The sequence below is a fragment of the Pezoporus flaviventris genome, unplaced genomic scaffold (genome assembly GCF_033815535.1).
Source record: "Pezoporus flaviventris isolate CSIRO_AGI_PZ_B2104156 unplaced genomic scaffold, CSIRO_AGI_Pfla_v1 ptg000010l, whole genome shotgun sequence".
NCBI lineage: Eukaryota > Metazoa > Chordata > Aves > Psittaciformes > Psittacidae > Pezoporus > Pezoporus flaviventris.
Window position 1 is genome coordinate 245,092 of NW_026892558.1, and position 25,330 is coordinate 270,421.

At 40.1% G+C, this 25,330-nt stretch overlaps 1 protein-coding gene across 1 annotated transcript in view; it reads right to left on the minus strand.

The window, feature by feature from the left end:
• The window catches only part of DCC (DCC netrin 1 receptor), a 606,685-nt gene that overhangs the window by 85,098 nt on the left and 496,257 nt on the right, over positions 1–25,330 (minus strand). The window contains exons 13-15 of the mRNA XM_061450469.1: positions 14,906–15,047; positions 13,682–13,792; positions 8,483–8,677 (exon numbers count right to left, since the gene is read on the minus strand). Coding sequence (XP_061306453.1) covers positions 8,483–8,677; positions 13,682–13,792; positions 14,906–15,047 — 448 coding nt within the window. The remainder of the gene's footprint in view (positions 1–8,482; positions 8,678–13,681; positions 13,793–14,905; positions 15,048–25,330) is intronic.

Below are 25,330 nucleotides of genomic sequence, written 5' to 3' on the forward strand. Positions count from 1 at the left end.
TAAGCAAAAACTAATTTGAACATGCTTCGAAAGAGGCCTTGTCTCCTGTGGAGATATGAACCTTTGCAACTCCCGTGGTGCATCACAAGCTCAGTGCACTCCGCATCAGCGAGGATGTGAAACAACAAAAAAAATCCCTATGTGTATCACATACACTTGTTATTGATGTTACAAATGCACCAGATTCAGGAAACGTAAAGTACTGTAGCAGAAAATGAAGTGTAAGACATATGGACAGATGAATAAAAAATGAAGAGCCGTGACTCAAGATGATCCCTGACATCAGAGGGAACGACATTAATGTACCAGGAGGATAAACATGTGTGGGGAAGGCTTTGTCAGGTGCTCATACACAAAAAGTAACAATGAAAATTGCACCAGCAGGAGGGGTTGTGCTTTCCTTTGCAAAAAATAAGTCTTTCATCTGAGCAATTGTGCACCTAGAAGCCTGGGTCACTTCACTGCTTTGATGTCCTTGGCATCCCTGACTGAGAGATTGGTGCCACTCCTGAAGGCAAAGCATAGTGTTGTATCTGCCCTTTTCCCTGAAAACTAATGCTTGCAACAGAATTTGCTTTGCAACTTCCAAAGTTGAAAAAAAAGAATGTTTGCTTCTTTTATATTGAATGATCTTAAGGTCCTTTCCAACCTTCTACGATTCTTGGCTATCATTATTTATATTTTAATTTGGGATTCAGAGTTATTCTTAGGTGTTGGGCAGAGCCTTGGGTGACATGGTCTAGGCTGAGGTGCTCCTGCCCATGGCAGGGGGTTGGAACTGGATGATCTTAAGGTCCTTTCCAACCCTAACTATTCTATGACTCTATGATTCTGTTCTTTACCAGCATAGAAGGGAAATATTCAGCTCTTCTCTTCCATCCGTTGTCAACAGATCCTAAACATTTCTCAGGGAAGCCTGTTTAGGAATATTTTACAGCTGAAGAAATGAGCCATAAACAAACTAAAATGCCTTACAGAAAGTCAGCCAGAGTGAAGTGCCTGAGCAGATTCATACATGTAAGTGTATGGGCAGGCTAAAATCCACTTTAACATGAGAACAAACTTAAAATCCACACACTATCTCATTTGGGGGAGTTACGCAAAACCTGTTTGTAATGTAAATAATGCCTGGATCACAAACTGACCCTTTCTTTGGGAGTGATTTCTCTGGACTCGGTAAGAAAGTAAAGTCAGGGAGAAATGAAATAAAATTGTTGCATGAAGTATTTGCAGAAATGACAGCATTCTTTAAATGACAGCCGGTTTTCAAAGGCAAGGAAGAAAATGAACATTCCCTGGAGTTTCAGAGTGCCTTTAGTTGTTAGCATTGTGCTTTAATATGATCTATGAGGGAAACAGTGAGATGCATAAAATTTAACGTATTTTTGTTTGATTTTTGTTGCTCCATTTTGTATTAAAAATGCAAAGGGAAGGAAACAACCCAAAACTACATTAAAATGCTTTTTTGTTTCCTTTTATGTCTTTGCTATAATCCACAACTGTCATCTGCAAAGATTAAAGAAAATGAAGAACCTCCTTTGCCTCCCATCACAATAAAACAAAATGCTTTTTTGCCTCATTTATGCAGAAGGGTCAAATTTAATCTGATCTGCAGTTAAGACGAAGGCAAATTTGATGGAACCCTTTATATTCCTACTGTTGTGTTTGTTAAATATAAATTCAGATCTAAAAGCTTTATCTCCATTTATTGTCACTTCTGATTGTAGAATTTTCTTTAAATTCTTACTGCTTGAATAACACAGATATCTGTAAAGTTCAACATCTGTTCCATCCAAAACACTGGGGCATCACCTGAACAGCAACACTTGCATCAAGGTGCACAAAGACAAGAACACCAAAGCTGTCAATCTCCCACCATGCTGTATGGAGCTCCTTGCACAGGTCCACACAGACCAAGGAGACCATCCAGCTCACCCCAGCATTATTAAAAAGACTTACTGGTGTGAGTTGTTAACACATTCTTATTATTCATACGGTAGCTGTAATTCTCCAAACTACTAATTAAGCAGAAATAGCTCACATCCATTAAATTTTCTCTTTGCAGCTTACGGTTTTCAGATGTGGGTAGCTTCAGGCTTTATGGGAGAAGAGAGAGTAAGTTTGCAAAGTCTTTGCTAGGTTTTGCTGCATATTATGCACTTTGCTTTCATTGCTGGGCCAGGAGGATCAAAGGTTCGAGTTAAAAATGAGACGTGAAAATAGTATTTCAAGATGTGCATGCCAGCTTCCCAGCCAAACTCCTTTAAGAAGGTGCATCCGGATTTCTGCACACTCAGGGAGATGAATGTAGCTTTTTCTTGGGTCACATCAAGGCAACTGTACTTAAAAGCTTTTTCTAAAATTATGCCCTATTCTGTTCTCACATACGTAAATGGGGAGGAAGAGCCGTGCTCTGAAGAGGAAAGTACACATTTCTGTAAGACTCTGGAATTTGGTACAGCTCTCCTGTCATATTTAGTTTTTTAACAGTTCGAATATCCATAAGATAGCAATTTTTATACACATTTTCTTATGGAAAGACTTTGGGCGTTTCACAGGTGGAAGTGTTGCTATGGATGCCAGAGGAATTAACTTTTCTGATCACCTTAAAACCGAGACTTTGATTTTCAAATCTGCATCTCTCTGCTTTCCCTCATGTGATGCAACCACCCTGTCATCCGATGCAGAAATAGTCTATTGTTGCTATTCAGATGCTTTCTAAAAGCATTTTTGCTGTTGGGATGTCACTAGGATAGAGCAGAGGCTGCATTGTGATATATTGAGGCCAGATCGGACGGGGCTTGGAGCAACCTGCTCTAGTGAAAGGTGTCCCCGTCCATGGTAGAGCATCGGAGCTGAGGGAGCTTTAATGTCCTTTCTGACCCAATGGTCATTCCCCAGGTATTGTTGAACCCAGGCTACCACCATTCTCATGCCAGCCTCCCACCCATTTCCCTTCTTCTAATAAATGATTAAAATATCTCAGAATAAGTTATCAAAATATCCCAGAATAGTAAGGTTGTTAACAGATTGTAACACGCTATGATAAACTTACCACACTTAATTTCTCCAATAATTTAATTAAAAATACAGGTTTATCAGCTACTGAAGTTTTAATGCAAATTATTGCAGCCAGTGTGGTGTTTCAGGTATTTTGGGGTTTATGTTTACATAATTGGTAAACAGAAATCTCCTTGGCATGCTTTTTCCCTTCTCTGTTAGATTTTTACTTCATGAGTAAATGTTAATAAAAAGCTCACTGGAGATGAGCCCAATCACTTCATTTCTACCCTTAATGTCTTTTGAGTTTGATCAGTACAGAATTCATTACTTCTTATGTGTGGAAGATCAGAATTAGCATATGTGAGTTTACCACTACTGTTAAAATGACCATTAATCAGCCAATAACCTTGCTGTTTACAATCACAAGTAAATAATTAAAATAATATATTAAAAAAACCCAAAATGCAACGAAACAGAAAAAACAATGAATTGTCTCACTTGAAGGGTTTCCTTGTTAGAATTACTCATTTGAGAGTCAGTCACTGATTTCTCTGTCACAGGAAAGGCTGAGTGAGAGCAAGGGATGCTTGCTCCTGAAATTTATGAGACTGACATCAAATATTTTTCATACACTGCAGAAAGAAAATACAACAAATACTTCACTGACAAAGCTGAAGTCTCTGGATATTCTTTTATCCTTCTGCACCTGTGGAGAGTGTCTCCAAGGCAATATGACCACTCAGTCATGAAAAAAATCACTGTATTTAATTCATTCTAGAATACAAGTGTTACCTCTATATAGTTGCACTCAAGATGATCACAGGGAATAAAGTCCTCAATCACTGTTATGAAAGACAGAGTAGGTTTTCCTCATGTTTTTTGAAGTGATTTATTCAGCTCCTGAAGTGTACTACTCGGACAAGTGCTGTTAACGGCTTGGGTACAGGCTGATGCAGGCATTAAAGAAGTTTCGCTTGAAGGGGCAAATCAGTTAAGTACCTGAAATGTGATGCAAAGCTGCCATGTGACTTGTGCATACTGGCGTTAAACTTATATTACCAAGAGGAAAGGAATTAAAAAGCAGGCCACTCTCTAAGCGTGTGGGTCTCCAACCTTCCCCTGTGTGTGATCTGCTTAAGGAGATCCTCCACCACTTCCAAGCCTTGTACTTTCAAGCAGAGTTTTTAAAGTATTTAGGATTATGAAGGTGCAGTGAAGTGTCTAATAGGATTTCTACAGAGATTTTGAAATCTGACTCCAATCCAAAAACCAGCAGGTCCTGCACAGAAAACCCTTTTAGTCAATCACTAGCAGCAGATTGAAGGTTCAAATATCTTTGGAATCTCATTATCAGCTCTAGAACAGTGCATCCTGATGCATAACAATGCCCACCACGGATAAGTTACCATTATGGACAGTGTAGAAAGTTATCCACAGCGATCAACAGGTAGAAAAACTCACCTGTTAAATGGGCTGAACTACCCTTGCTGTCGTCTTTCCCTGCTTGAAGGATTAGAGAAGTAACGGGCTGATAAGGCTCAAACTCCAGTGACTCAGTTCAATGTCTGAAGCTGGGCAAAATAAACAGCCTAGAGACTAGGTCAGAGAGTTTATCACTACTTCTGTCTTATCACAAACGGTTTACCACCCAACACTGACTTACTATGGCCACAAGTGAAGCTACAAACTGCCTGCAGAGATGAACAGTCCTGACCTTAAAGCATGGGTTACAGTTTGTTTCTGAGTCTGCCTCAGCTTTAGTTTATGATAGTAGGAAGTAATTTAGGGTTAGATTTTATAACCTGAGAATTTCACATCAAAAGGCGAACTGCAATACACTACTCTATCTCAAGACATTTATAACAACGGTACCCAGCCATCCACACTCATAGAACGTGTGCGCAGGTAGCCAATAACAACTCACAGCTGCACAAACAAGTTAGGGAAGGAGGTACAAAACCCACACAAACATCAGCACAAGGATCTGCAGCCTTACATATCCAACAAGCAGGAACTGCGAAGGCAGGAACTTCCAGAGCAACTCTATTGCAGGTGCTGGGAAGGGAATAAAGTCAGTAGGGGCTATTAGCTTCAACTTTTAATACCCACCTGCGTCTGTCTTCTCAACCTCTCAACCATAAGGTCTTTGGAAAGATGTGCAGGAGGTGGTTTTGTACAGGTCTGAGCACAGAAAGAAGAAAGCTGTTCCCTGGGAAAAGATCAGGCATGCATGTATGCACGCATGCATGGTTTCAGGGTGCTTTGCATCCCTGTTCAACTGTCAGAGCACTAGTTCTAATACAGAGTTCTTCACCATCATTTCCCTCAGGACTGCACCATGAGCTTATAGAGGTAAAATAATGCTTAACATGACCTGGATTATTGCGTTTCAGCATCTATGTGCAAAAACAGTAACTGCAAATGAGAGCCAGGCAGGATTTCTGAAAGGCCTCTGGTGTCAAACAAGTCTGACTGCTCTTTAATGAAAGTATCTACCACTACAGGATCTAAACGGCACACAGACGTGCAGTGTGCTTCAAGCTAGCATACAAAGGAACAATAAAAAGAACTACACTGGACCTCAGGAAGCGGCAAAAAGCCAATTTTTCAGCTAGAAACATCACAGATGGGATTGAGGAGCAGTGGGGTGACCTTTCTGCAGTCTCTGTCTAACGAGACAAAGGAGAGCTGAGGAGCCAAGAAGCAGCAGTTGCTGGAAGCCAGGAGGATGAAAAGGGATGAGGTCTTCAGAGGGGAGAGGAAAAACTCACTGAAGTTCATAATTTATTTAGGTATCAGACTTCATTGTTGCTTTTCCATATTATGTTTAAGATAATGTGTACCTCTCATGCATGTGTTTCATAGGAATTTTTGCAACAAGTGGGATGAGTTCATGCAACATCTAGAAAATATTTTTCCCCTCGTTCCTGACAGCAGCACATTTTGATTTACAACCTTATTGAAACAGTGGTTTTATTATGAAAAAATTTACCTCATAATTTTGTGTAGTTTTTTCTAATGGTTTCTAATAAAGTGTGTGAATAATCTAGGCAGTGTGGCTACTGTTCTAATTTTTTAAAAGCTTTCTCTGGGGCTTAGCCACATACCACTGGGGTTCATTTTCTGTAGATATTTAAATGATGGGATTTAATTACTGCAATTATTCATGGAAATTGATTTTCAAAGTTGCACATGTGAATGTTCACGAAAGTCAGATCTAAAATACGCACATCAGGATTTATGATCAAAATCCTTAACCAGTTAGAGACCAGATGCATACGGCTTACCTGTTCAACAACAGTTAAGTTACACTGCTCACCTTCTGAGTATTTGCAATGAAACAGACAAAAAAGCAACCCCAAACACAACAATGAAAAGGTTCTTTCCATTTGAACAATTAGTAACTCTCAATGAAACTTCAGTCTGTCGAAGGATGTTCAACAAAAAAGACCCCATAACCTTGATTTTCCTGATTTCAGTGGCCAAATCATTTGTAACTAAATATTTGATGCACTCAAGACACTTTCTTTACATTTTCTAGATGTCCAAGTGTTGCTTCTGTAATTATATTGGCGAAACACCCTCTCTCACTTTCTGCACTGTGTACTTCTGCCTGCCAGCATAGTCAACAATATAGGAGAACCTTTTTAATCCAACAAAACTGTTCTAATAGCTTCAGTATACTACCAACTTTCCACAATCACCAATGTAGTTACCCTGAGAGAAGGCTTTTGTATCTACAAGTTATTTCTAGCCCATCTTCCTCTTGATGGAAGGACAAGAGGAAGTGGCCTCAGGCTCCGCCGGGGGAGGTTTAGATGGAGATCAGGAGCAATTCCTTCCCCAGAGGGTGCTCAGGCATTGGAACAGGCTGCCCAGGGCAGGGCTGCAGTCACCGTCCCTGAAAGTGTTCACCAAACATGTAGACAAAGCCCTCAGTGCCATGGGTTAGTGGTGGCCTTGGCAGTGTTGGGGTAAGTGTTGGACTTAAGGATCTTAAAGGTCTTTTCCAATCTTACCGATTCTGTGATTCTGTGATGGTAGTGGCTATCAGAGGTTCCAGGAGCAAATATATTCACTGGTCATTTAATACATAAAGGAAAAGAAACACTGAGGCTTCAGAAACCCCAAAACATTTCTCCTGTTGTTAATCAAGACATTTCTAGTGAGAACTGACCATTTGGAACTCTATAAATTTGAGATGCATAGGCATGTCCTTAGCTTTCGCCAAAGCCAAAGAGCATTGGCCTTGATAGCTCTGACGATCCGATTTCCTTTTCTAGTACTTCTGGGACAACAGTGGTTACAGATTGAACTGAAAACTCATTAAGGATATGAAACAACTTAAAATAGGCTTTGGAGAATTTAAATCCCTTTGGAATACGTATTAAAAAATATTTTGCATTTAATACTGACCAAGAGTTATTAGACACACACGTTCATTAGTAATAGCTTTTATCTTTATATTCCACCAAATTTCTTCCATAGTCAGGCATCCTTCCGTTTTGCAAGCTAAGTTTGCACTTGCATAAAACATCATCAAATCTGCCTTTTTCGGTAGGACCCACTGCATATTTGGAGTGTTTATGCATGAATGTTTGCAAAAAGCTCCATTATGAAATTCACACCTGAACATAGAGAACCTGTTTGATGAAGTAACAGCAAAAATGGTTTATTTGTCTCTCCAGGTTTCCCTAAGGAAAAAGGGAAAAGGTTGGATGATGCAGTTTCATGGTGCTAGAAAACACAAATTCCAAAGAAAGCTGTCCCCAGGTATTAGAGAGTTTTGGCCCTATAGGGTTGAGATAACTAGTCCAGCTGTGTACCTAATACACCACGTTAAATCATCTTCCTGTAATCTGCAATATCTGATCGTTCCCAGATTGCTAAGCAGAAAATTTACCATTTTTACCTGGAATGAAATTGCTAAAGAAGAAATGACATGAAACCATTAAACTTTCTGACTTCCTTTAAACTCTGAATTGCTTTACCAGTGTTAGGAGAGCGGTCCATCACCAGTGGAAGGATGCAGCTCCCTGTATACCATGCTGAGAATTCGGATGAACTATCAGGAAGGCTGTGCCATGAATAATGAATAATCATCTCTCTCTCGGCACCACTTTGACAGACACAAAATAGGAGTTTTGCAATTGCCATTAATTCAGACATGGTGGGGGGCAGCCCAGGGAATAACATCTTTAGGTCCAGCTCTCTGCACAAGTGGGAGCCAGCATTAGGAGCACACGACTTAATAAGATCTCCTGAATAAAATGAGGATTTGATCAAAGAGGTTTGACATGCTTGAAAGTATCCAGAGCTTTGAAGGTGAGACCAAACGTGAAATGGAATGCAGAAGCAGTCTAAGAAAGCAACATACAAAGGAAGCATCATTGACAGCCTGAAAATAAGCTTACAAAACCAGCATAATCTCAAAGCAACATCTTTTCATGAAATGAAATGAATGAAAGCAATTACTTACCCAAGTTTTCAATGGAATAATATCGCTGTTTACTGTCCACCCGCACAGTCTCAGCATACGGACTGCCTACACCATAGCCAATGATGTACCCACGGACGACAATGTTCGGGTTCAATGGTGGGGTCCAACTCATGACAATACTGGTTGTCAGGGGCCTGACATGAAGAGAACTTGGCTGGTCAGGAACCTGAGATTCTGGGATTTGGAAAAGAAAAAAAAAAAGATAAAAGAATAAGTTCATATTCTACTCAAGGTTTGAGTTTAAATTAAAACATTTGCACAAAAAACCCAACCAGGTGCCCCAGAGTTACATGCAGAGCTCATGCAATTTAGTTTCTGAGCTGCATCCTCCCCTTCCTAGGCCACCAATATGCCTCAGCCTGTTTAGCCACAGTACCTCGTACTACCTTTCACCTTTAGCATAAGGCTACAAGCGGGATTTAAAGTGCTGCAGGAAAATGAAAGATGACTTGCAAAAGAATTTCCAGGAGGATAACTTTTCTCTATTTGCAAGTTCAGCAGGATCCTGACAGCTGACTGCATGAATTGCTCACAAATTATTTAACAAAAAGGTTTACTTTCCTAGTGATAGTCTAGTATATTCTGGAAATAATTTGTCTCTTTCCTATGAAAACAAGAAGTGACTTGCACTCTTAGACATGCAACTCTTGCTTTGAAGCTGCTTTAAATAACACACCACATTTCAATAATGAAATCATAGAACCAGATACTTTATTTACAGGTATTCCCAGGTAAAATTCAGTACTTTAAGTAGTAATTAATCACTTGGATTCTGTTAGCCTCTTACAAGCCTGATTTTACTGTTAAGGGTAAATGATGAGTAAATGCCTTTTGTTTGAGTTTAGCAGAGAACTACCATATCACAAGTCTCTCCAGAGGAGCTGCACAGTAGCTTGTCTTTTTGAGAGCAGAAAGAGACAAGTTACTATTTTTCCCCAACAAAAAGGCTTGCAATATAATAGATGAAAGCTTATATGGAAGGCAACAAGGACAGGGTAGGAAAAAAAGCAATACTATAAAATGATGTAAACTCCAACAAAAGACACTTCGCAGTTGTGAAGCATTCCCACTATAAACCTTGGAAAAGGCAATATAAAGAAGAATTAACACTTTTCAGTAAGGAGTGCCATACATGCATTCTTGGTATTTTATATGCTTTCAGGTGAATTCTTAAGAACGCATTAGAGTACTCAGGAAAACTGTTGCACCTTCCGAGATGTCTGATTGGTACATTACCAGTCTGAAACGCTTAAGCAACTTTAGAAGCCTTTTGTGTTCAATTCAAAATTGCAAAGCATTGGTCTTGTTTAAAGGATGAAGAAAATTCACTGAAGACGAGCTACTCACAAAAAGAAACAGATTGCACCAGCAGTGCCACTGTAAGTCAGGTGAAGTTGCCATTTACCCCCACCCCAGTCCCAATCTTTCTTTTAATGCAGAAGTTACTTGAGCAGCTATTCCTGAGCAGTGCTCAAGAATTTGAAAAACAAATTACAGAAGCATTTTTTACAAGCCCCAAAGATAAAATAGCAACTTGATGCCTTGAAATGAGAAGCTGGGTAACGCAGCAACACTGCAATTCCTCAAACTTCCTAAAAGTAGCAATTCTCAGTCAGCAAAGGAGATCAGAGCATTCAAAAAACCGATTGCCTTCAAATGATAATCTTTACATCTGACACAAGACAGAGGTTTCAATTGCAGTACAGATACCTCTAGGCAGCCGTTTAGGTTAAAGCTACTTTATTCAAACATTTCATACTCTTTATTTCAAACAATTCAAATATAAGATTCAGGCATTTCAGAACTAAAACATGACTTCTTTCAAAAAGCAAAACGCAGTTTAACTTTTTGTATCCTTCTTTTGAATTAACCCTCTAAAATGAAGCTAGGGCGAGCAATACTTTTGAACTGTTTTTTGATATTGATTTTTCATAAACAGAGCTATTATTTAAAGATGCATTTTCTTGGTTCAGCTTTCTGTATAAAGCAACTTAATTACATTTTCATTTGCTCTACTTTAAAAATTTGTGGAAAAAATGTTCTTAGTCTGATACAGCTCTGAGTTTTAGAGTTTGTGTCATGTAGTTCACATCCCATAGCACATAGTCAAATGTCAGAATCAACTGCTTTTTCCCCTCAAACAATTTTTCTTCAGTTCTTTTTCCAACAAAATATGTTTCAGAATATAAGGACTTCTGCCAAACATAACATACGGCCAAACAGCTAAACCCATCCATTCGTCAGGAAATCGGACCCTCCAGCCTTTGCATGCGTCTGCTGATTTCCAGTGTCCCAGCACCCAGATATCCAGGAGTAAAACCCTTATTGAAACATGTATCTCACATTTCTGCTTTCTTGTCAAACCATTGCCTTGCAGTTCTAGATCAATATGTTTTCTACTTCCTATGTTTCTTCTGGGCTTGTACATGACACCAGAACTATTTAAGTACCAACCTTGAGATCCCATTCCCCTACAGGAACTGCCAAACAAGTTCTTCATCTGAAGTCCTAAATGAGCCGCCGCATTTATAGTCCCTCTCTTAACTGCACCAAGAGTTTATCACTTGCTGTCCTGTAGGGAAATCTTCAGGTACTTGTAAGCAAATGCAGTGCTCAGACACACAAGCTGTACGTGTCATCCAGCCCCACAGCCCATCATCCAGCACTCAGGAGGAGAGTTCCTTGGTAGATCTGCCAATGAAACCAGATTTCTTGGTGCTGCTTTCCTTACTCTCTTCCCTTATGAACAATTAGATTCCAGGGAAATGGAAGCTGAAGTTCAGTGCTCCTGCCTGTGGTGACTTTTCTTCCTGGAATGTCACATCTCCTCACACGTGGCTCTGAGTCCTTCACTGGGTTACTATGTGATGGCTTGAGCACCCACGTCTTCATCCAGGGAATACTGAGCTTAGTACTACTTAAAGACCTCTAATTCCACTCTCAAGCTTGAAAAATGCTTAACATTTGGGTCACTCCAGTAATTTTCTGAGATATTCAAAGATTTTTATGTCAGGGTACTTTTTACTCATCCCATTTTGTTCATCTATTTCCTACATTGCTTTTCAGTATAAATTGCAAAATGATAGTAGTCTGACTTGTTATGCTCTTAAAGCACTCTATCACTGTCTAACACGTATAACAGCTTCCACCTGTTCAATGCATTAATCAGAAACCAAGCATCCTAAACCTGTTTTCCTGGAGGATACCTGTGCTGAGTTGATCAGCGATTCTCTTGCATCCTTGCTCAAGCTATTTAAAACACAGTCTTTGGGGAAAGCACTGTTTTCAATTTCTTACATTTTTCTTTTTAGAGCTCAAAATTTGAGGCTTAAAATAAATATTTAAGACTTCCTCAGCTGTCGGTAAAGGCATGTGAGCTTTCTAGGGAGCCTTGAAGAAACAGCCTTATTTTTGGATTTTTAAGCACTTTTTGAAAAGACACTAATTAAAATGAATATCCATTCAGATTTGACACTGTTCTTTGGGACACTGGTCATCTTCATGTTGCTGATGCCAAACAGGCTTCCAATGAAAGCAAGAGAAACTGCATTAGCCGTGGCAGCAGAGAAGGAACGGGAACTGCAGTTACCAGCCTCTGCTCCAGCCTTTCCCTGGTTAGCTGATGCTTGCAGGACTCTGCCTAACAGCAGTAATGAGTAGATTCTTCCCTAGGGTTTATCACAGCGTTTGTAACTGATCTGTAACATGGTGCATTCCCAGCATCAGGCTGTGGCAGCTTCAGAAGGATAATTCATCGCTACTGCAAATGCAAATGCATGTAAATACAAAACATGAACAAAATGGCTTTGCTTGAGTTTATTCACATGCACTCACTTCCATGGTGTGTCTCCTGTGAGGACCTGATTAACATCTTTGCATGCACATGTGTACTGAGGCACAAAACTTCAAAGGAATATATGTAGTGTGTACTAAATGCAAGTGAAAACGAATGTGCTCAAATGTGTTGCGTCCTTTTTGCATACTGCAGTGTGCTCAGAATTTATCTTTCACTCTCACCAGTGAAAAGTCAGCTCATTATACCTCAAAAGCATTTCTTCTCAAATTGCTGCCTAGCCAAAACATAATTAGAAAGATATCATCATGCGCCGTGGCATGTCGTGATCTGTTGGTATAGCTACAACGCGTCTAGCAGCGTCACCTCTTCTTTACAACCCTGATGAGAAACCCCAGGTACTGGGTTCTCCCATTTTGCGTGCCATGCACAGCAGTCATTCCTGGTCTGCTGGAAAATTGCATTTGGACACAGGGAAAGGCAGAGATTCTTCAATTTACAAGGGCTGATTTTGGGAGCATAAGGAAATCCAGCCAGTCAAAAGAAAGGCAACACCAAGCACTGTGGTGCGTTTAAACAGAGTATTTATTTACTCTTCCATCCAGTTTGCTCCTTTTTAGGTGACTTATTTTGTTTTAAAAATCCTAGCAATTTTCATCAGTTTCCTTTTGTTTTCTGTTCATCTCCTTTCTACTACATACTTCCTTCTTAGGTATTGTCTGTAGTTTTGCCGTGACTTCCATCTGTCAGATTCTTTGTTCCATTTGATTTGCACTCTGTTTAATTTCATGTAGACTTTTTCATTACTGTCCTTTTATTCCTTTACTACTTCAAATATTCCAGTCATTTTATCTAACCCTTTCATTTCAGTGTTTTTCTTCCCTTTTGTGTCAGCATCTGCAGTGATTTACACAGCCCACAGTTTCCAGGTATCTGCATCCCGTCATCTTTCACTAATTATTCAGCTTCATTGCCAACCTGCATTTTTAACATCTGCAAATGAAGGCTGGGAAACAGGATTTGGCCTATTTGAATATTTGCTTCATTAACTGTTAGGATTGTTGGCATCATTGTTATTGTTTCTTTGATTACGTTTATCATTTAAGAAGGTACACGTTCACTTCACCGTATTATTGTAAATGACCATGATGCTCAGGAGCTAAATTCTAGCACAGGATTGTTTTAACAAAGGTTTCTGACTCCTTAGTCCTGTTAACAGAGAAACACAACCTAAGACGCATGGGACCTGGGATTATAAGAAAACATCTGTTGGAGCATGTTCAGAAGGTCTGAACATCTCAACTTCAGCCTGGGCGACAACTGCAATGACACCCCTCAGCTAGCTGGCTTTAGGACGTAACAGGTTTTAAAAGAGATGCATTTACCATCGAGATCGTTCTCGGGTGTTTCTGCTGTGTACCAGTCTGAGGAGGGACCTGTCCCATTCACTGTCATTGCAGCCACCTGGAAACTGTACTGGCTTCCTTTCTCAAGTCCTGTTTAAAAAAAGAAAAACAAAAAAACACCCCAAAATGACATAAACATCATAAAATAATAAGAAGATGAAGAAAATAAATTAAGGACAATACCAAAATCTCTTAGTAATAGTCCACTGGATTTGCCATACATATGGAAATACGTAGAAATGCATATATATTTTGTAGACTTACAGAATGGTTTAGGTTGGAAGAAACCTTAAACTTGCTGAAGGTGCTGAAGATGCTGTGTACCCCCAGCAAGTACTTGTTTGCTGTGCAGCTGTTAGATACACAGCTTTCACAAGAGGTCCCATAGGGGCTTTGGTCAAGGGCCTAGGTTAGATGACCAGGTTGAGATTTCACCGTTAAAGGTCTTCTTTATAACAGCGTTCTACTTCTGTTTTTATTCAATTTTGAAATAAAATACCCCTCTCCCTTCCACGGAATTATTTTGTTTATTCTGAAATACATGCTTCAGAATTACTTCTAATTCTCGCAGGTTACATTTTATATGTGAAAATAAACATAAAGAAGGTCATTTGAGGTGAAATCGTGGTTATGCTAAATTCAGTGGCAAAGGTGCCACTGACCTTGTTAGAGTTTAATTTTGTCCCTTGCTTTCTTAGTTATGTCTTGGGTGTAATACACGAATCCAGATGAAATTCACTTTCACCTACCAGAATTCACTGTTACCCTTATGATACTCGTTTGGCTACTTTCATTCATCACAATTATAGTTTTGCTATGATCTACTGTTGCACTTTTTATTCTGTGGGGAGATATTTTCCATTGAAAATCTTGGAAAAGAAACTGGGGAAATCAATGTTTTTGCACCCATGGAGATGTTGGCTGAGTGATCTAAAAAATACCAGCCGAGGCTTAAGACACCAAACACTAGAAATTCTGCTTCAAATTCATTAATGTTAAGGTCCAGCACACAAACATATGATAAAAACATTAAGGAAAAAATTGGTTTTGAAAAAAAAGCACTATAAAGATTGTCTTTGTACAACACAATAAATGTTACCTGCCAGCAAAGAAATCAATGCTTCCTTGAAGTGAAAGTATATTTTATTCCCAAAGCATTTAATTCATCAAAACCTTGCAAGGCTGTACCATGTGAACACTGACCTGTGAACAAGTACCAGAGGTTGTTTGGCTCCAGTGTTTCAATCTCACCCCTGCGGGTAGTCTTTCTATGCCGGATTTTATAGCCCGTAATAAATCCATTTTGAGTACCTGGTGGTGGAGGCAACCAGCTAACTTTGATGCTCTGTAAAAGAAGAGATATTATTGTTGCTTTATTCACTTAAAAGATATGACAGAAGTAAAACATAAAATGGGGGGGGGAAGGAAAAAGAAAAAGGATATGTTTTTGTAATAACAATATGTATTCAACTAAATTATTACTCTAAGATGAAAGCCAAATCAAAACTAAAAAGAGTCACACTGGCATAAAGAAAACTGTACATCCTGTAGCAGCGGATGGCTATGTAGACAATCAATTCGAAGAGTAAATTTTATTCCTTCTGAGGAATTTTTCATTTCAGCGGACCACTAGGACACATATGGTCTAGAAAAATCAGCTTTGGGATTGAGTAGACACTGCACCTCATTTTCCCAACATGTAAGAGAATTTTCACTGAGCTGTTCTTCAGAGACAGCAGCAACGCAATTAACCAAGACCAGCCACTTTCTTTTCTAAATGCTGCTTGCTAGATTGGATGAGGGATTTCATCTCAGCCTAATTGCCCAAAGAGAAACTATCCCTTCTTCATGAGTCCATCCCACCCCTGCATGGCCAGACACTAGTCTCTGCCACCTCTGCCCTTGGTGAAAGCCCTGAAGGAATTTTGCCCCTGTGATACATAAGCCAATCCATGTACTTGCCATTCCTGCCACTATCTCTTGTACCTTTCCTTCCCTCTTATGTTAGGCGGAGGGAGCACGGCAGGTCTATGCGCTGCCGCAGCGATCTTTTTCTTCTCAACCCTGTTCATTTACCAATAAATCCCAACACTCGGTGGTGCTTTTACCACTACAGATCACTGTGCTTCCAGACTTTTAACAGCAAGACCTTCTTCCTGAGCAGCAGCAGCTAATTCAGGGCTTAGCAGTGGGTACTCATGTTTTTACTGCATCACTTTCTATTTAACCACATGGAATTTCATCTACTCTTTTATCTGCCATTCACTCCACATTGTATGGATTTTTAGCAACCAGCTTTCACTTACGGTACACTAAATTGCTAAACCTTGTTTCCTCCCCCTCCATCCTGTGCACTAGCCAGCGTGGATCCCAGCACACATCACTGATGACTCCATGCCAGCACTCCTCAGCCAAGCCAACACCTCCCTCCATCCTTTGCTCTTTATCACATCGGTTGTTTATCACAAAAAGATCTTTTTACTTACACTGCAGCAACTGCATTTCTGCAGGAGCCTTTTGTGAGTGATCTTATCAAAAGGCTTTAGGAAACCCAATCCAGCGCTATCAACTGGATCTCCTTGCCCATGTGCTGAATGATTCCTTCAAAGGGCTTTAATAGGCATGTGAAACAGGACTTCCTTCCACAAAAGCTTTATTGATCCCTGCTCGTCATATCATGTTCATCCTTATGCCTATTCACTCTAGTCTTTATTACAGTTTCTATCATCTTGTCCAGGGAAAAACACCAGATTTATTGGGCTGGACTGATAACAGAGCTGATACTGTACATCAACATTTGTCTGCTGAAACAATCTGGGCACCAGCTGTTCCTTGAAAGTCTCTAGTCCTCTGAGTGTTTTTCCTTAGCATGATGGAAGTTATTCAGGGCATTAAGAGTTTCTCACGGAGCAAGGCCTACCGTTGCACACTTGTGCCTATCTTATCTCTTACAGCACTGTATTACAAATTTTTAGACAAAGGGAAAAGTCAACCACATCACAGCGGATAGTGTTTGACCAAATACAATTTATCGCCATCATTGAGTTGCTTAGTCCCTGCATAAATATGTTATAGCACATATCCAATTAATTATTGCAATAGAAAAATCAATTTTGCACATATACTGCCCAGTGATTTATTGTTACAATCAATTATACATTTCAAAATCAATACTTCAGCGTTTCATTGGTGAGTGAAATAATGCTGAGTTTTTTGCATTAGGGCAGAACAAACTCCATTTTTCAATACACAGAGTGATTGCTTTAGAAACAGATTTGGTCACTTTGCATATTGAAATTGCCTACATATAAAATGTTTATGGGATACTGCAAACACACAGAGAATGGCTTTAAAACATCTTAGTGTGGCAGCTCTGCGGACATCTACAGGTAACTCACTGGCTGGTACTGGTGCGCTCCCAATTCTTCTGATGTCTGCATGACATGGAGCCACACTGTCATCATGGACCCCTCAACATCTCTCTATATTCCAGCCCAGTTATAAGGAGAAGACACACTGCCTGCCCCATTTCACAGATAGAGGAGAAAGCAGGGCATTTGGATATTTTTTCAGAGGAGGGAAAGAAACAACAGCTCCATCTTTCACCTGCCCCTTCCAGTGGCTGATTTTTCTCATTGGGAAAAATTTTCTTCTTGTGTTCAGTTGGAATCTCCCCAGGAGTAACTTGTGCCTGCCACCCCTCCTCTTTTCTATGTGTCTCCTTGTCAAAAGAGTTTCTATCTTTCTTCTTTGTAGCCACCCTTTAAATACTGGAACAATACTAAAGCAATAGACCGGCAATTGGGGTGGCTCAAACCCTCCATGGGCCAGTCAGCAACCATTTAACAGACCAAAAGATGGCATAACCATTTTGGAACTGGAGCAGGAGTGGCTCCAGCGTCTCTCAAGCCATTTCATCATCAGGTTGCACAAGCCTGGGCTTCTCAATGCCAAACCCTGACCAGTCAGCATTGGTCCTACACTTCTGAACACAGAAAATCCTGAAGGCTTCCCAAGGAAGGGCACACTGGTGTAAGTGTCACAGTGTCCAAGCATGTTCTCCATGTGTGCCCAAATATGTGCCCAAACACAGCAGAGCACAAAGCCTGTTGCACGCAGGCATACAATTACATGTGAGATTTACACATGTGCAGCTTCTAAGGATATGACGAACTATTGCAGCCATATCTGCAGCCTGAACTTGACACTAATTTGATTTAAAAAGATGGAAATGAGTTCCAGCTGAAGCATAGAAGCACTTGGAACTCCAACACCTGCATGTGCTGAGCAGTTTTTTCAAGACCCCATATATCCCGTCTTCTGCCTTGAAGTCAAGAGTGACCGCACCGCCCTGCACAGCAGGGCTCACAGAAGCAATGGGTTTGATCTAACACTCCAGGTAGAATAAATAAGATGTTCCTTATGATTAGAGGAAAAGGCTGGTTCTTTACAGATCCACCTAAAGCTGTCACTGTTGCGGTAACAGTTAACTTTCACCTTAACCTGGTCTCCATGGACACCACAACGATGCTTTTTATCAATAGTACTTAATATATGACTCGTTGCTCCATGAAAATCAATAAGTAAGGCTCTGACAGGCTTCTTGTTCTTTCTTCCACTGAAAGAGAGCAGTAATGACTACTGCTCTATTGCTTCACACTTCATCCGAGAGGTAACCAACAGAAAGAAAACATTTCCTTTCTGTTATACCAGAATTCCTAAGAAAACCATAAAATAAAAACAGCTTCAAGAGGATTGTAGGAATCCAAACAATTTGTAGGATTGTAGGAATTCCAAGCAATTCCTGCTTGGAATGCCATGTAGAAAAGTACTGTAAAAGGCTGCTGGCCACCTCCATTTGGTGAAATGATCCTTCTTCAACAGGAGCATGGTCCTTTCCTTGTGCTATTAGGAAATCACCGTGAGCAGCTCGGCTTTGCTTGGATGTCTAACATTGCCCTCGCTCAGAGCTGCGAATGCCCTGGACATTGCAAATGGCCTGTTATGGACTGCAAAATACGCGGCATAATCCCTCCTAATTCAACTGTATTCGATAAACTTTTCCAGGGAGAAGAGTTGTTGGCCCAATAGAACTTACTAAACCTGCGCTGAAACTTTAACATCTTCCCTGTAGTTTCCAAAACCATAGGATATTTCCATTATCTCATTTTCATGATTATTGAGTACAGTAAGAAAAAGATGGCATGTTATCTGTACATTGATTGGAAACGTGGAGCATCAGAAATCTCATGAATCTTATCAAATCAAAGTTTCTAGATGTGCAAAGACCATCTGTCAGCTTGTTTTATCAATAATCTTCTGGGCATAAATATTCATTAGCAGATATTTGCAAACATTCGTTCAGTTATGGTAGCAAAGGACTAGTACTTGCTTCATGAAGTCTCCCTGTCGCACTTTGTCTCTGCACATATGCTTTTCTTCTGATTTTTTCTTTATTAAGTCACTCTGTACATTTCTTTCCTATTTTTTTTCCTCCACAATGGAAGTTCAACTATCTACAATGAAAGCAGCTAGACACACAAATCAAGAATTTGATACAATCATAGAATCGCAGAACCACAGACTGGTTTGGGTTGGAAAGGACCTTAAAACCATGGAGATTCAACACCCTCCCATGCTGGAGAAGGACTCCGAAACTCAACAAGATTTTAAGTAGAGGTGATCATGTGCCTTAAGGCTGTGGGGTATTCTGCCTGAAAAGTGAAGCTAAACTAAATCAATTTGGGAATAACACCTGTGTAAATACACAGGGGCATATCACGAGCTGCCAAACAGCACGGGGATGCAATGGGATGCAAGGCATCTCACAGAGCAACTAGTACCTTTAAAGGGTTTGGCAGGCACATCCAGGATAAAAGTCCACTGGAGATTTCACTTTTTTGGAAGAAATTTTGTGGCTGACATTCCCTATCTAGCAGTAGATAGTGGACTATATACTGAATGCTTGGCTCAGCACAGGTTAACTCGGTTTAAAAAACAAAGCCTGAACACTTCAAGGCAGGGGAATGGAAACTGGAATAAGAGTCTGTTGTGAATTTACATTGATTAAGCATCTAGAACACACCTCATTTGTGAAAAGTTGGAAAAAGTTCTAAAATTGAATAACTTGATTATTTCATGCAACAACAAACGGGGCTGTTGCTCTCCCTACAAGGCAAGAAACAGCACATTTCTCATTCCAAATATGACCCATACATGAGCTGGGATTTGAAACTAATTTCCAGAGTAAAATGGCGTACTTGGGAGCCAGGTCATTGGGCAACGACCCCACAGAAACACGAGGAAGCTAGGAACAACTTTTAGGTGCTTTCCTAAAGCGTTCCGAAATTTTGCAGAGCTACTTTAAACCTCAAACACTGCTACTGCCTTTGTTTAGCTTTTATTAGCAATAGCAAAGGGCACTGAAACACCCACGGTCTGTCAAATGTTGCGTTGACGCACTAAATTCTAAGAATAGCAATAAAAGCAAACAAACAAACAAAACTTCCCACAGTCCCTCTGAAGTATCAATGGTTTCAATACACCCAGAGGGCGAGAGTGCAGTTGCGAGCTGAAATAGTAGAAGCTTGAAGAAACGAAAATTTGAATACTAGCATAAATAAGCTGAACCTGTCAGAAGCAAGGCTTATATCCAAAACCACAATAAACCACCCAGGACACTATTGCAAATAATTGTAATCCCTCAGCACACTGAGTAGAAAGTTTCTCAACCAGTTTAACTCATCTTTCATCCTTAAAAGCCCCTTGGGATTTGGGTATGTATGTAAGACCAGCCACCACTGAACACAATGACACATCCCAGAGAAAGGCTGCTAGAGATCTAATGGGAGCACTCAGAAGCTGTCCTGTGCCTCTGATAAAAAGCTTTTCTGTGCTTGCCAAAATTCATGGGGATGTCTGACTGTGTTTTTTTTAACTGCTACTAATTAATCTTGGCCTCAATACTCTCCTCTGGGTGAACTGCATATTCAGAAGCATTCAAGCACCATTTCTGCTAAACAATTAAATCAAAACTACCTGAACAGCTGCTGGAAAAAATGTATTATCTCCCAAATTAGGTACGTTTTAAAAACAGGCAAGACTCAAGAAGGAACTCAAAAACCCCTAGTATTTAAAATAAATATGTCTAATCCTCAGATGTGCTTTAAAGCAGGTTAGTGTTTGAGAGAACATGAAAATCATTGTGTTATTTTTGCAGTAAGATGTGCTAAGATTGGCACAACTGCAAAATAATGGATTTCACCAAGAAATTCAGCATCCTGAGGTAGCGCATGGGGTACTGTACAGGTTTTTTTTGGTTTTGTGTGAGATCTCTTTAGAAGAAGAGAAAAATTCCCAGGAAATACTTATTCTATACTATGTATCTGACACAGAAGCTTATTACCCAAACACTGTAAGGAAAGTCAAAACTATTTAAAAATCAGACCTATGGAGTCTACAGAGATCCTGTATGGTGTTTTTAATGAAAGGATGCTTTTAGCGGAATGAATTTTAATGAAAAGCCTTACTTTGAAAGACATTATGTCACTATTTCCAGTGCTGTGGGAGAGCAACCAAACCTGCTACAGGCCAAATTTTTTAAATTTTTTTTTTTCACCCAAGAGAAGGCAAGAAATAAAAAAAATATTGGGAGATTTGTTCAGGTGCGAAGAACTTTTCAGCCGGTATTATCTACTGAGGGTATTTCTCTTCTGAAATACGTTTCCAGACAGCTCTTACATTAGAGTTGCATGATCAAATACTTCAACCATTTGATCAACACGGTCTCACAAAAAAAAAATAAAAGGATAAAAAAAGAAAGAAAGTGATAATAATGATGTGCTGCGGAAAAAACTTAAGGCTAAAAACGCCTCAGGGTGCCTTCACTAATTTGAAAAGAAGAGAGGATGAAACAAACAAGTACAAGGCTTAGAGGAGTCATGAACCTCAGGCAAATACTTGGTTATGGTGGCAAGGAACAAAACAAACAGAACATAGTGAGGTTTGAAAGCAAGCAGTGAAAAAAGTCATAATTTTCTCTCTTTGCAAATGTAGGAGCTCTTAAGGCACAACTGCTTCTGAAATATTGTTGCATGTACAGTGCACCTGAGTGCTTTTTAACTTGGGAACACCCAGGCATTCAAAAGAAAAGAATTGTAATGTCTAAAACTTGGTGATGTTCCTCTGAGCAAAGCTTAGACGCCTCAAATTAGCATTTTTGGGGTTGGACTAGGCTACCTGTGAAGGTCCTTTCCATGATTCTATGATTCTGTTTTATAGTTGCAGTGAGAAAGGGGAATGTCCAAAGAAATTCATCACCAGTGCCTGCCTTGCCAGTTTCTCCTGACTGCATGGGACAGCTGGCCCAGCCATGGATATCTTTCAGATATCAGTTAGGATAAGTGAACGTTACTTTCTATTTCTCATTTTATTAAGCAGAAAAATCTGTTTTGAAGCATTTTAGATATTTTTGGGCACTTCTAGCCATTTCATTGTACAATTATAACTAACAGACTAATTTTGTAAGTGTATTTTAAACCTTTTGAAATAACTAACAGATACCACTAATTTGAAATGCTCTTTATTTTTAAAGAACAACATATTCATGGACATTTTCAAAGCTCTGACTTCTCATGCAAAGTTGGGCCTAAATTTTTCATTATGAAAATAACCCCTCTATTAGGAAAACCATCTACAACATATTTCCATAACTGTAGTGATATATTTCTTTTTATTTTAACTCGTTGTTATGTCAGTGACACAATTACTCACTATGAGCGTTTGCTCTCAGCTCTTCCTTGCTCCTCTGAGGATGATTGAATTTGAAGTGGCCAGGGTACATGGAATTGTGAAGCCCCATAAGGCCAACCAGCAAACAGACATGGGTGCTGCTATTACCCGTACTGTAGGCAACGTTGCTTGCGTGGCAATATAGGATGCCCCACCCCTGGCAGTGTTCAAGGCCAGGATAAATGGGGCTAGGAGCAACCTGGTCTAGCAGAAGGGGGGGTGGGGATTGAAATTAGAAGGTCTGTAAGGTGCTTTCTAAGCACAAACCATTCTACGATTCTATGACCTTAAGGTCCTTTACAACCCTAACTGTTCTATGATTTTATGATTCTATTGAATGATTTGCCATCTTCATATGTACAGAGGCAGCAAACCCACGTGCACAGAGCTGCCTCTCAACATGCATACAAACTCCTTAAAGTCATTCAACAGCCAGCAAAACCTCTTCCGATCAATGGTAAAATTTTTATGCATATCAGTCAGGCAAGGAAAGGTTGAATTCCACCTCCCTGGTTCACAACACCTGCAAAATATCGCTAACTTGTCGAGGTCTTCAGTCAACTTTAAGAAAATGAACTGGAACTTTCCAGGTCCAGGGATCAAAGCAGCTATCAATACTTCAATCAAGTTTTCAATTACAAATGCATTTAATTGTTAGCACTTAGCAGCACCTGTAGTTGGCTATCACTTTAATTACTGATTATACTGATACTGATTGCTTAAACAATATCTGTCTGAGAGCCTCATGATTAAGAGTTTATAAAGCAAGGGGACAATAATTTCAGAATAATTAGGTTATTAAGATTCAGATCAAAATCAAAATCTCGAGAATATTTGAAAGAAAATATTCCATTTGAGATAATGTTTATGCATGTGCCCTTACTATGCTGTGTTGATACCACGAGCTGTCCAGACATCCCTCAAAGGGGGCTAACTCCCCCTTTCTCTGGAGGAGGAAGGTGTTAGATGTCCAACAGCACAAACCACAAAACACCATCACTGCCACAGAAAATGAAAAGAGGAAATCAAAAAAAGCACAGTCAAATAATTAATCCCTAAACCTCTTTACTAAATATTTATGTGCCTGCAGCACTGAAGGAGATTCCCCCTGTTAGAACATATGCAACAGGGTGGTGCACGTTCCATTTGAAAACAGACGGAGATCCTATGTCCGTGAACCCGTCTTTGCTTTGACACTAATTCTCTGTATGGTTCTCTTCTTTGCAAACTACGTGTTTTCATAACACTACTATTGAAATAACAATTGCAACAGAAGCTCGCCAGTCTTAACGTGTATGAAGGTTATTGCAGTAAGGTAAGGAAGAAACGCAAAGCAGACCTGCTTCTCATGATGTACAGTTCATCTGGGCAGCATCTCTTTGGGCCTCTTAAGTAAAAAGCTTAGAAGTTGTTCCTCAGAAGAAAGGTACAGATCTAAAGGCATAATTTGGTAGCAGAGAAGGTGCTATTTTGGGTATAGAGGTTTGCTAGTGAGCTTCTGAAGAGAAAGGAGCCATCTGGTGCTATTCACTACGCATGATGTGCTGGAACAGCTCCCTGAGTCTGATCTCGGGCATTGAGGGCTGGGAATGGATTTGGACAGGATCATGAGCAGGCAGCTAAAAAGAGGTAAATTCTAAAAACGGGTATAAAGCTATTTTTGAGCTTCTCAAAGATGGAAGATGATGCTGAATATTCCAATTAAAATGGCCAGGGAAACAAGGAAGCATTGAAACATCTGTGGAAGGAAGGGAAAAACTGCCAGATGTTGCTGGAGTTGAAAATACTTATATCCAAAGAGGAATATTCTGGATTGCATGTTTTACAACCAGGGCCCAAACTAATTTATTCCTAACTAAGGCTGCATTGAGATTTTCCTAGCGGCGTGAATGGAGTGTACACACACAGGTCATCCATGCTACAGCCTCATGAATGCATATGGGAATGTCAGAGAGCTAGTCAGTTTGGGGCTGTTGCTGCATGCCTGTAACGACTGTACAGAGAAAGAGATGTGAGATTTGGGGAACTTCTCCTTACGGAAAGCAGACCCAGTGAACCATACAACCCACCATCCATCAAACGTTCCTCATCTTCACGACAATCACCTCCCTTCTCGTGGAATGGTGTTTCCAGAAAACATAAGAGGTTTTCTCAGAAAACCACCCGAGTCCTGGCTCCCTGAGTAGGGTCTGCCAAGCCATGAAATCCCAAGCAACTCCATGGCAGCATCACCTACCTGGCTCTTATCTACTGCCAGCTGACCTTGGGTGGTATTTAAGGGAAAAAGTCTGCAGTGGTCTGCATGTCCTACTCCTCTTGCAAACCAGAAACAATATACCGTTTGGATGCAAACCATAAAAGGATCCTACTCGCCTAGCAGTGGGAGAACTAGTACTCCTTTCCCCATTACTGGGACCACATAGGTTTTTGGGTGCACTGGCCCCAGTCTCTAGGGAGCAAGCAGTGACAGTGCCTTCAGGCTTGCTGAGTGCCAGAGGAGACCTCACTCTCTCCATCACCCCTCCTGTGTGTGCTCTCCCAGCGAGCACCACGTGCACCTTCCATGTGGACTCCCAAAAACAAGCTGTAGAGCCATCTGAGAGAGGCAGAACTTGGTTTTTTTTCTGATGTTTTGCAATCTAAACTAGTTACAAGTCTTCAGCTTGGTAAATCCTCCTTAGTCTCTCCAACTGATGGCAGGAGCTCATCCTTGCTCCTTTCCATGACCAACTCCTTAGCTTAATTAAATAAAAGAATTTTACATTTCAATTTCATGAGAATAAACAGTATGAAAGGCAGAAGAAGGACAGATGCATTAGGGGTGATGGAATAGAAAGA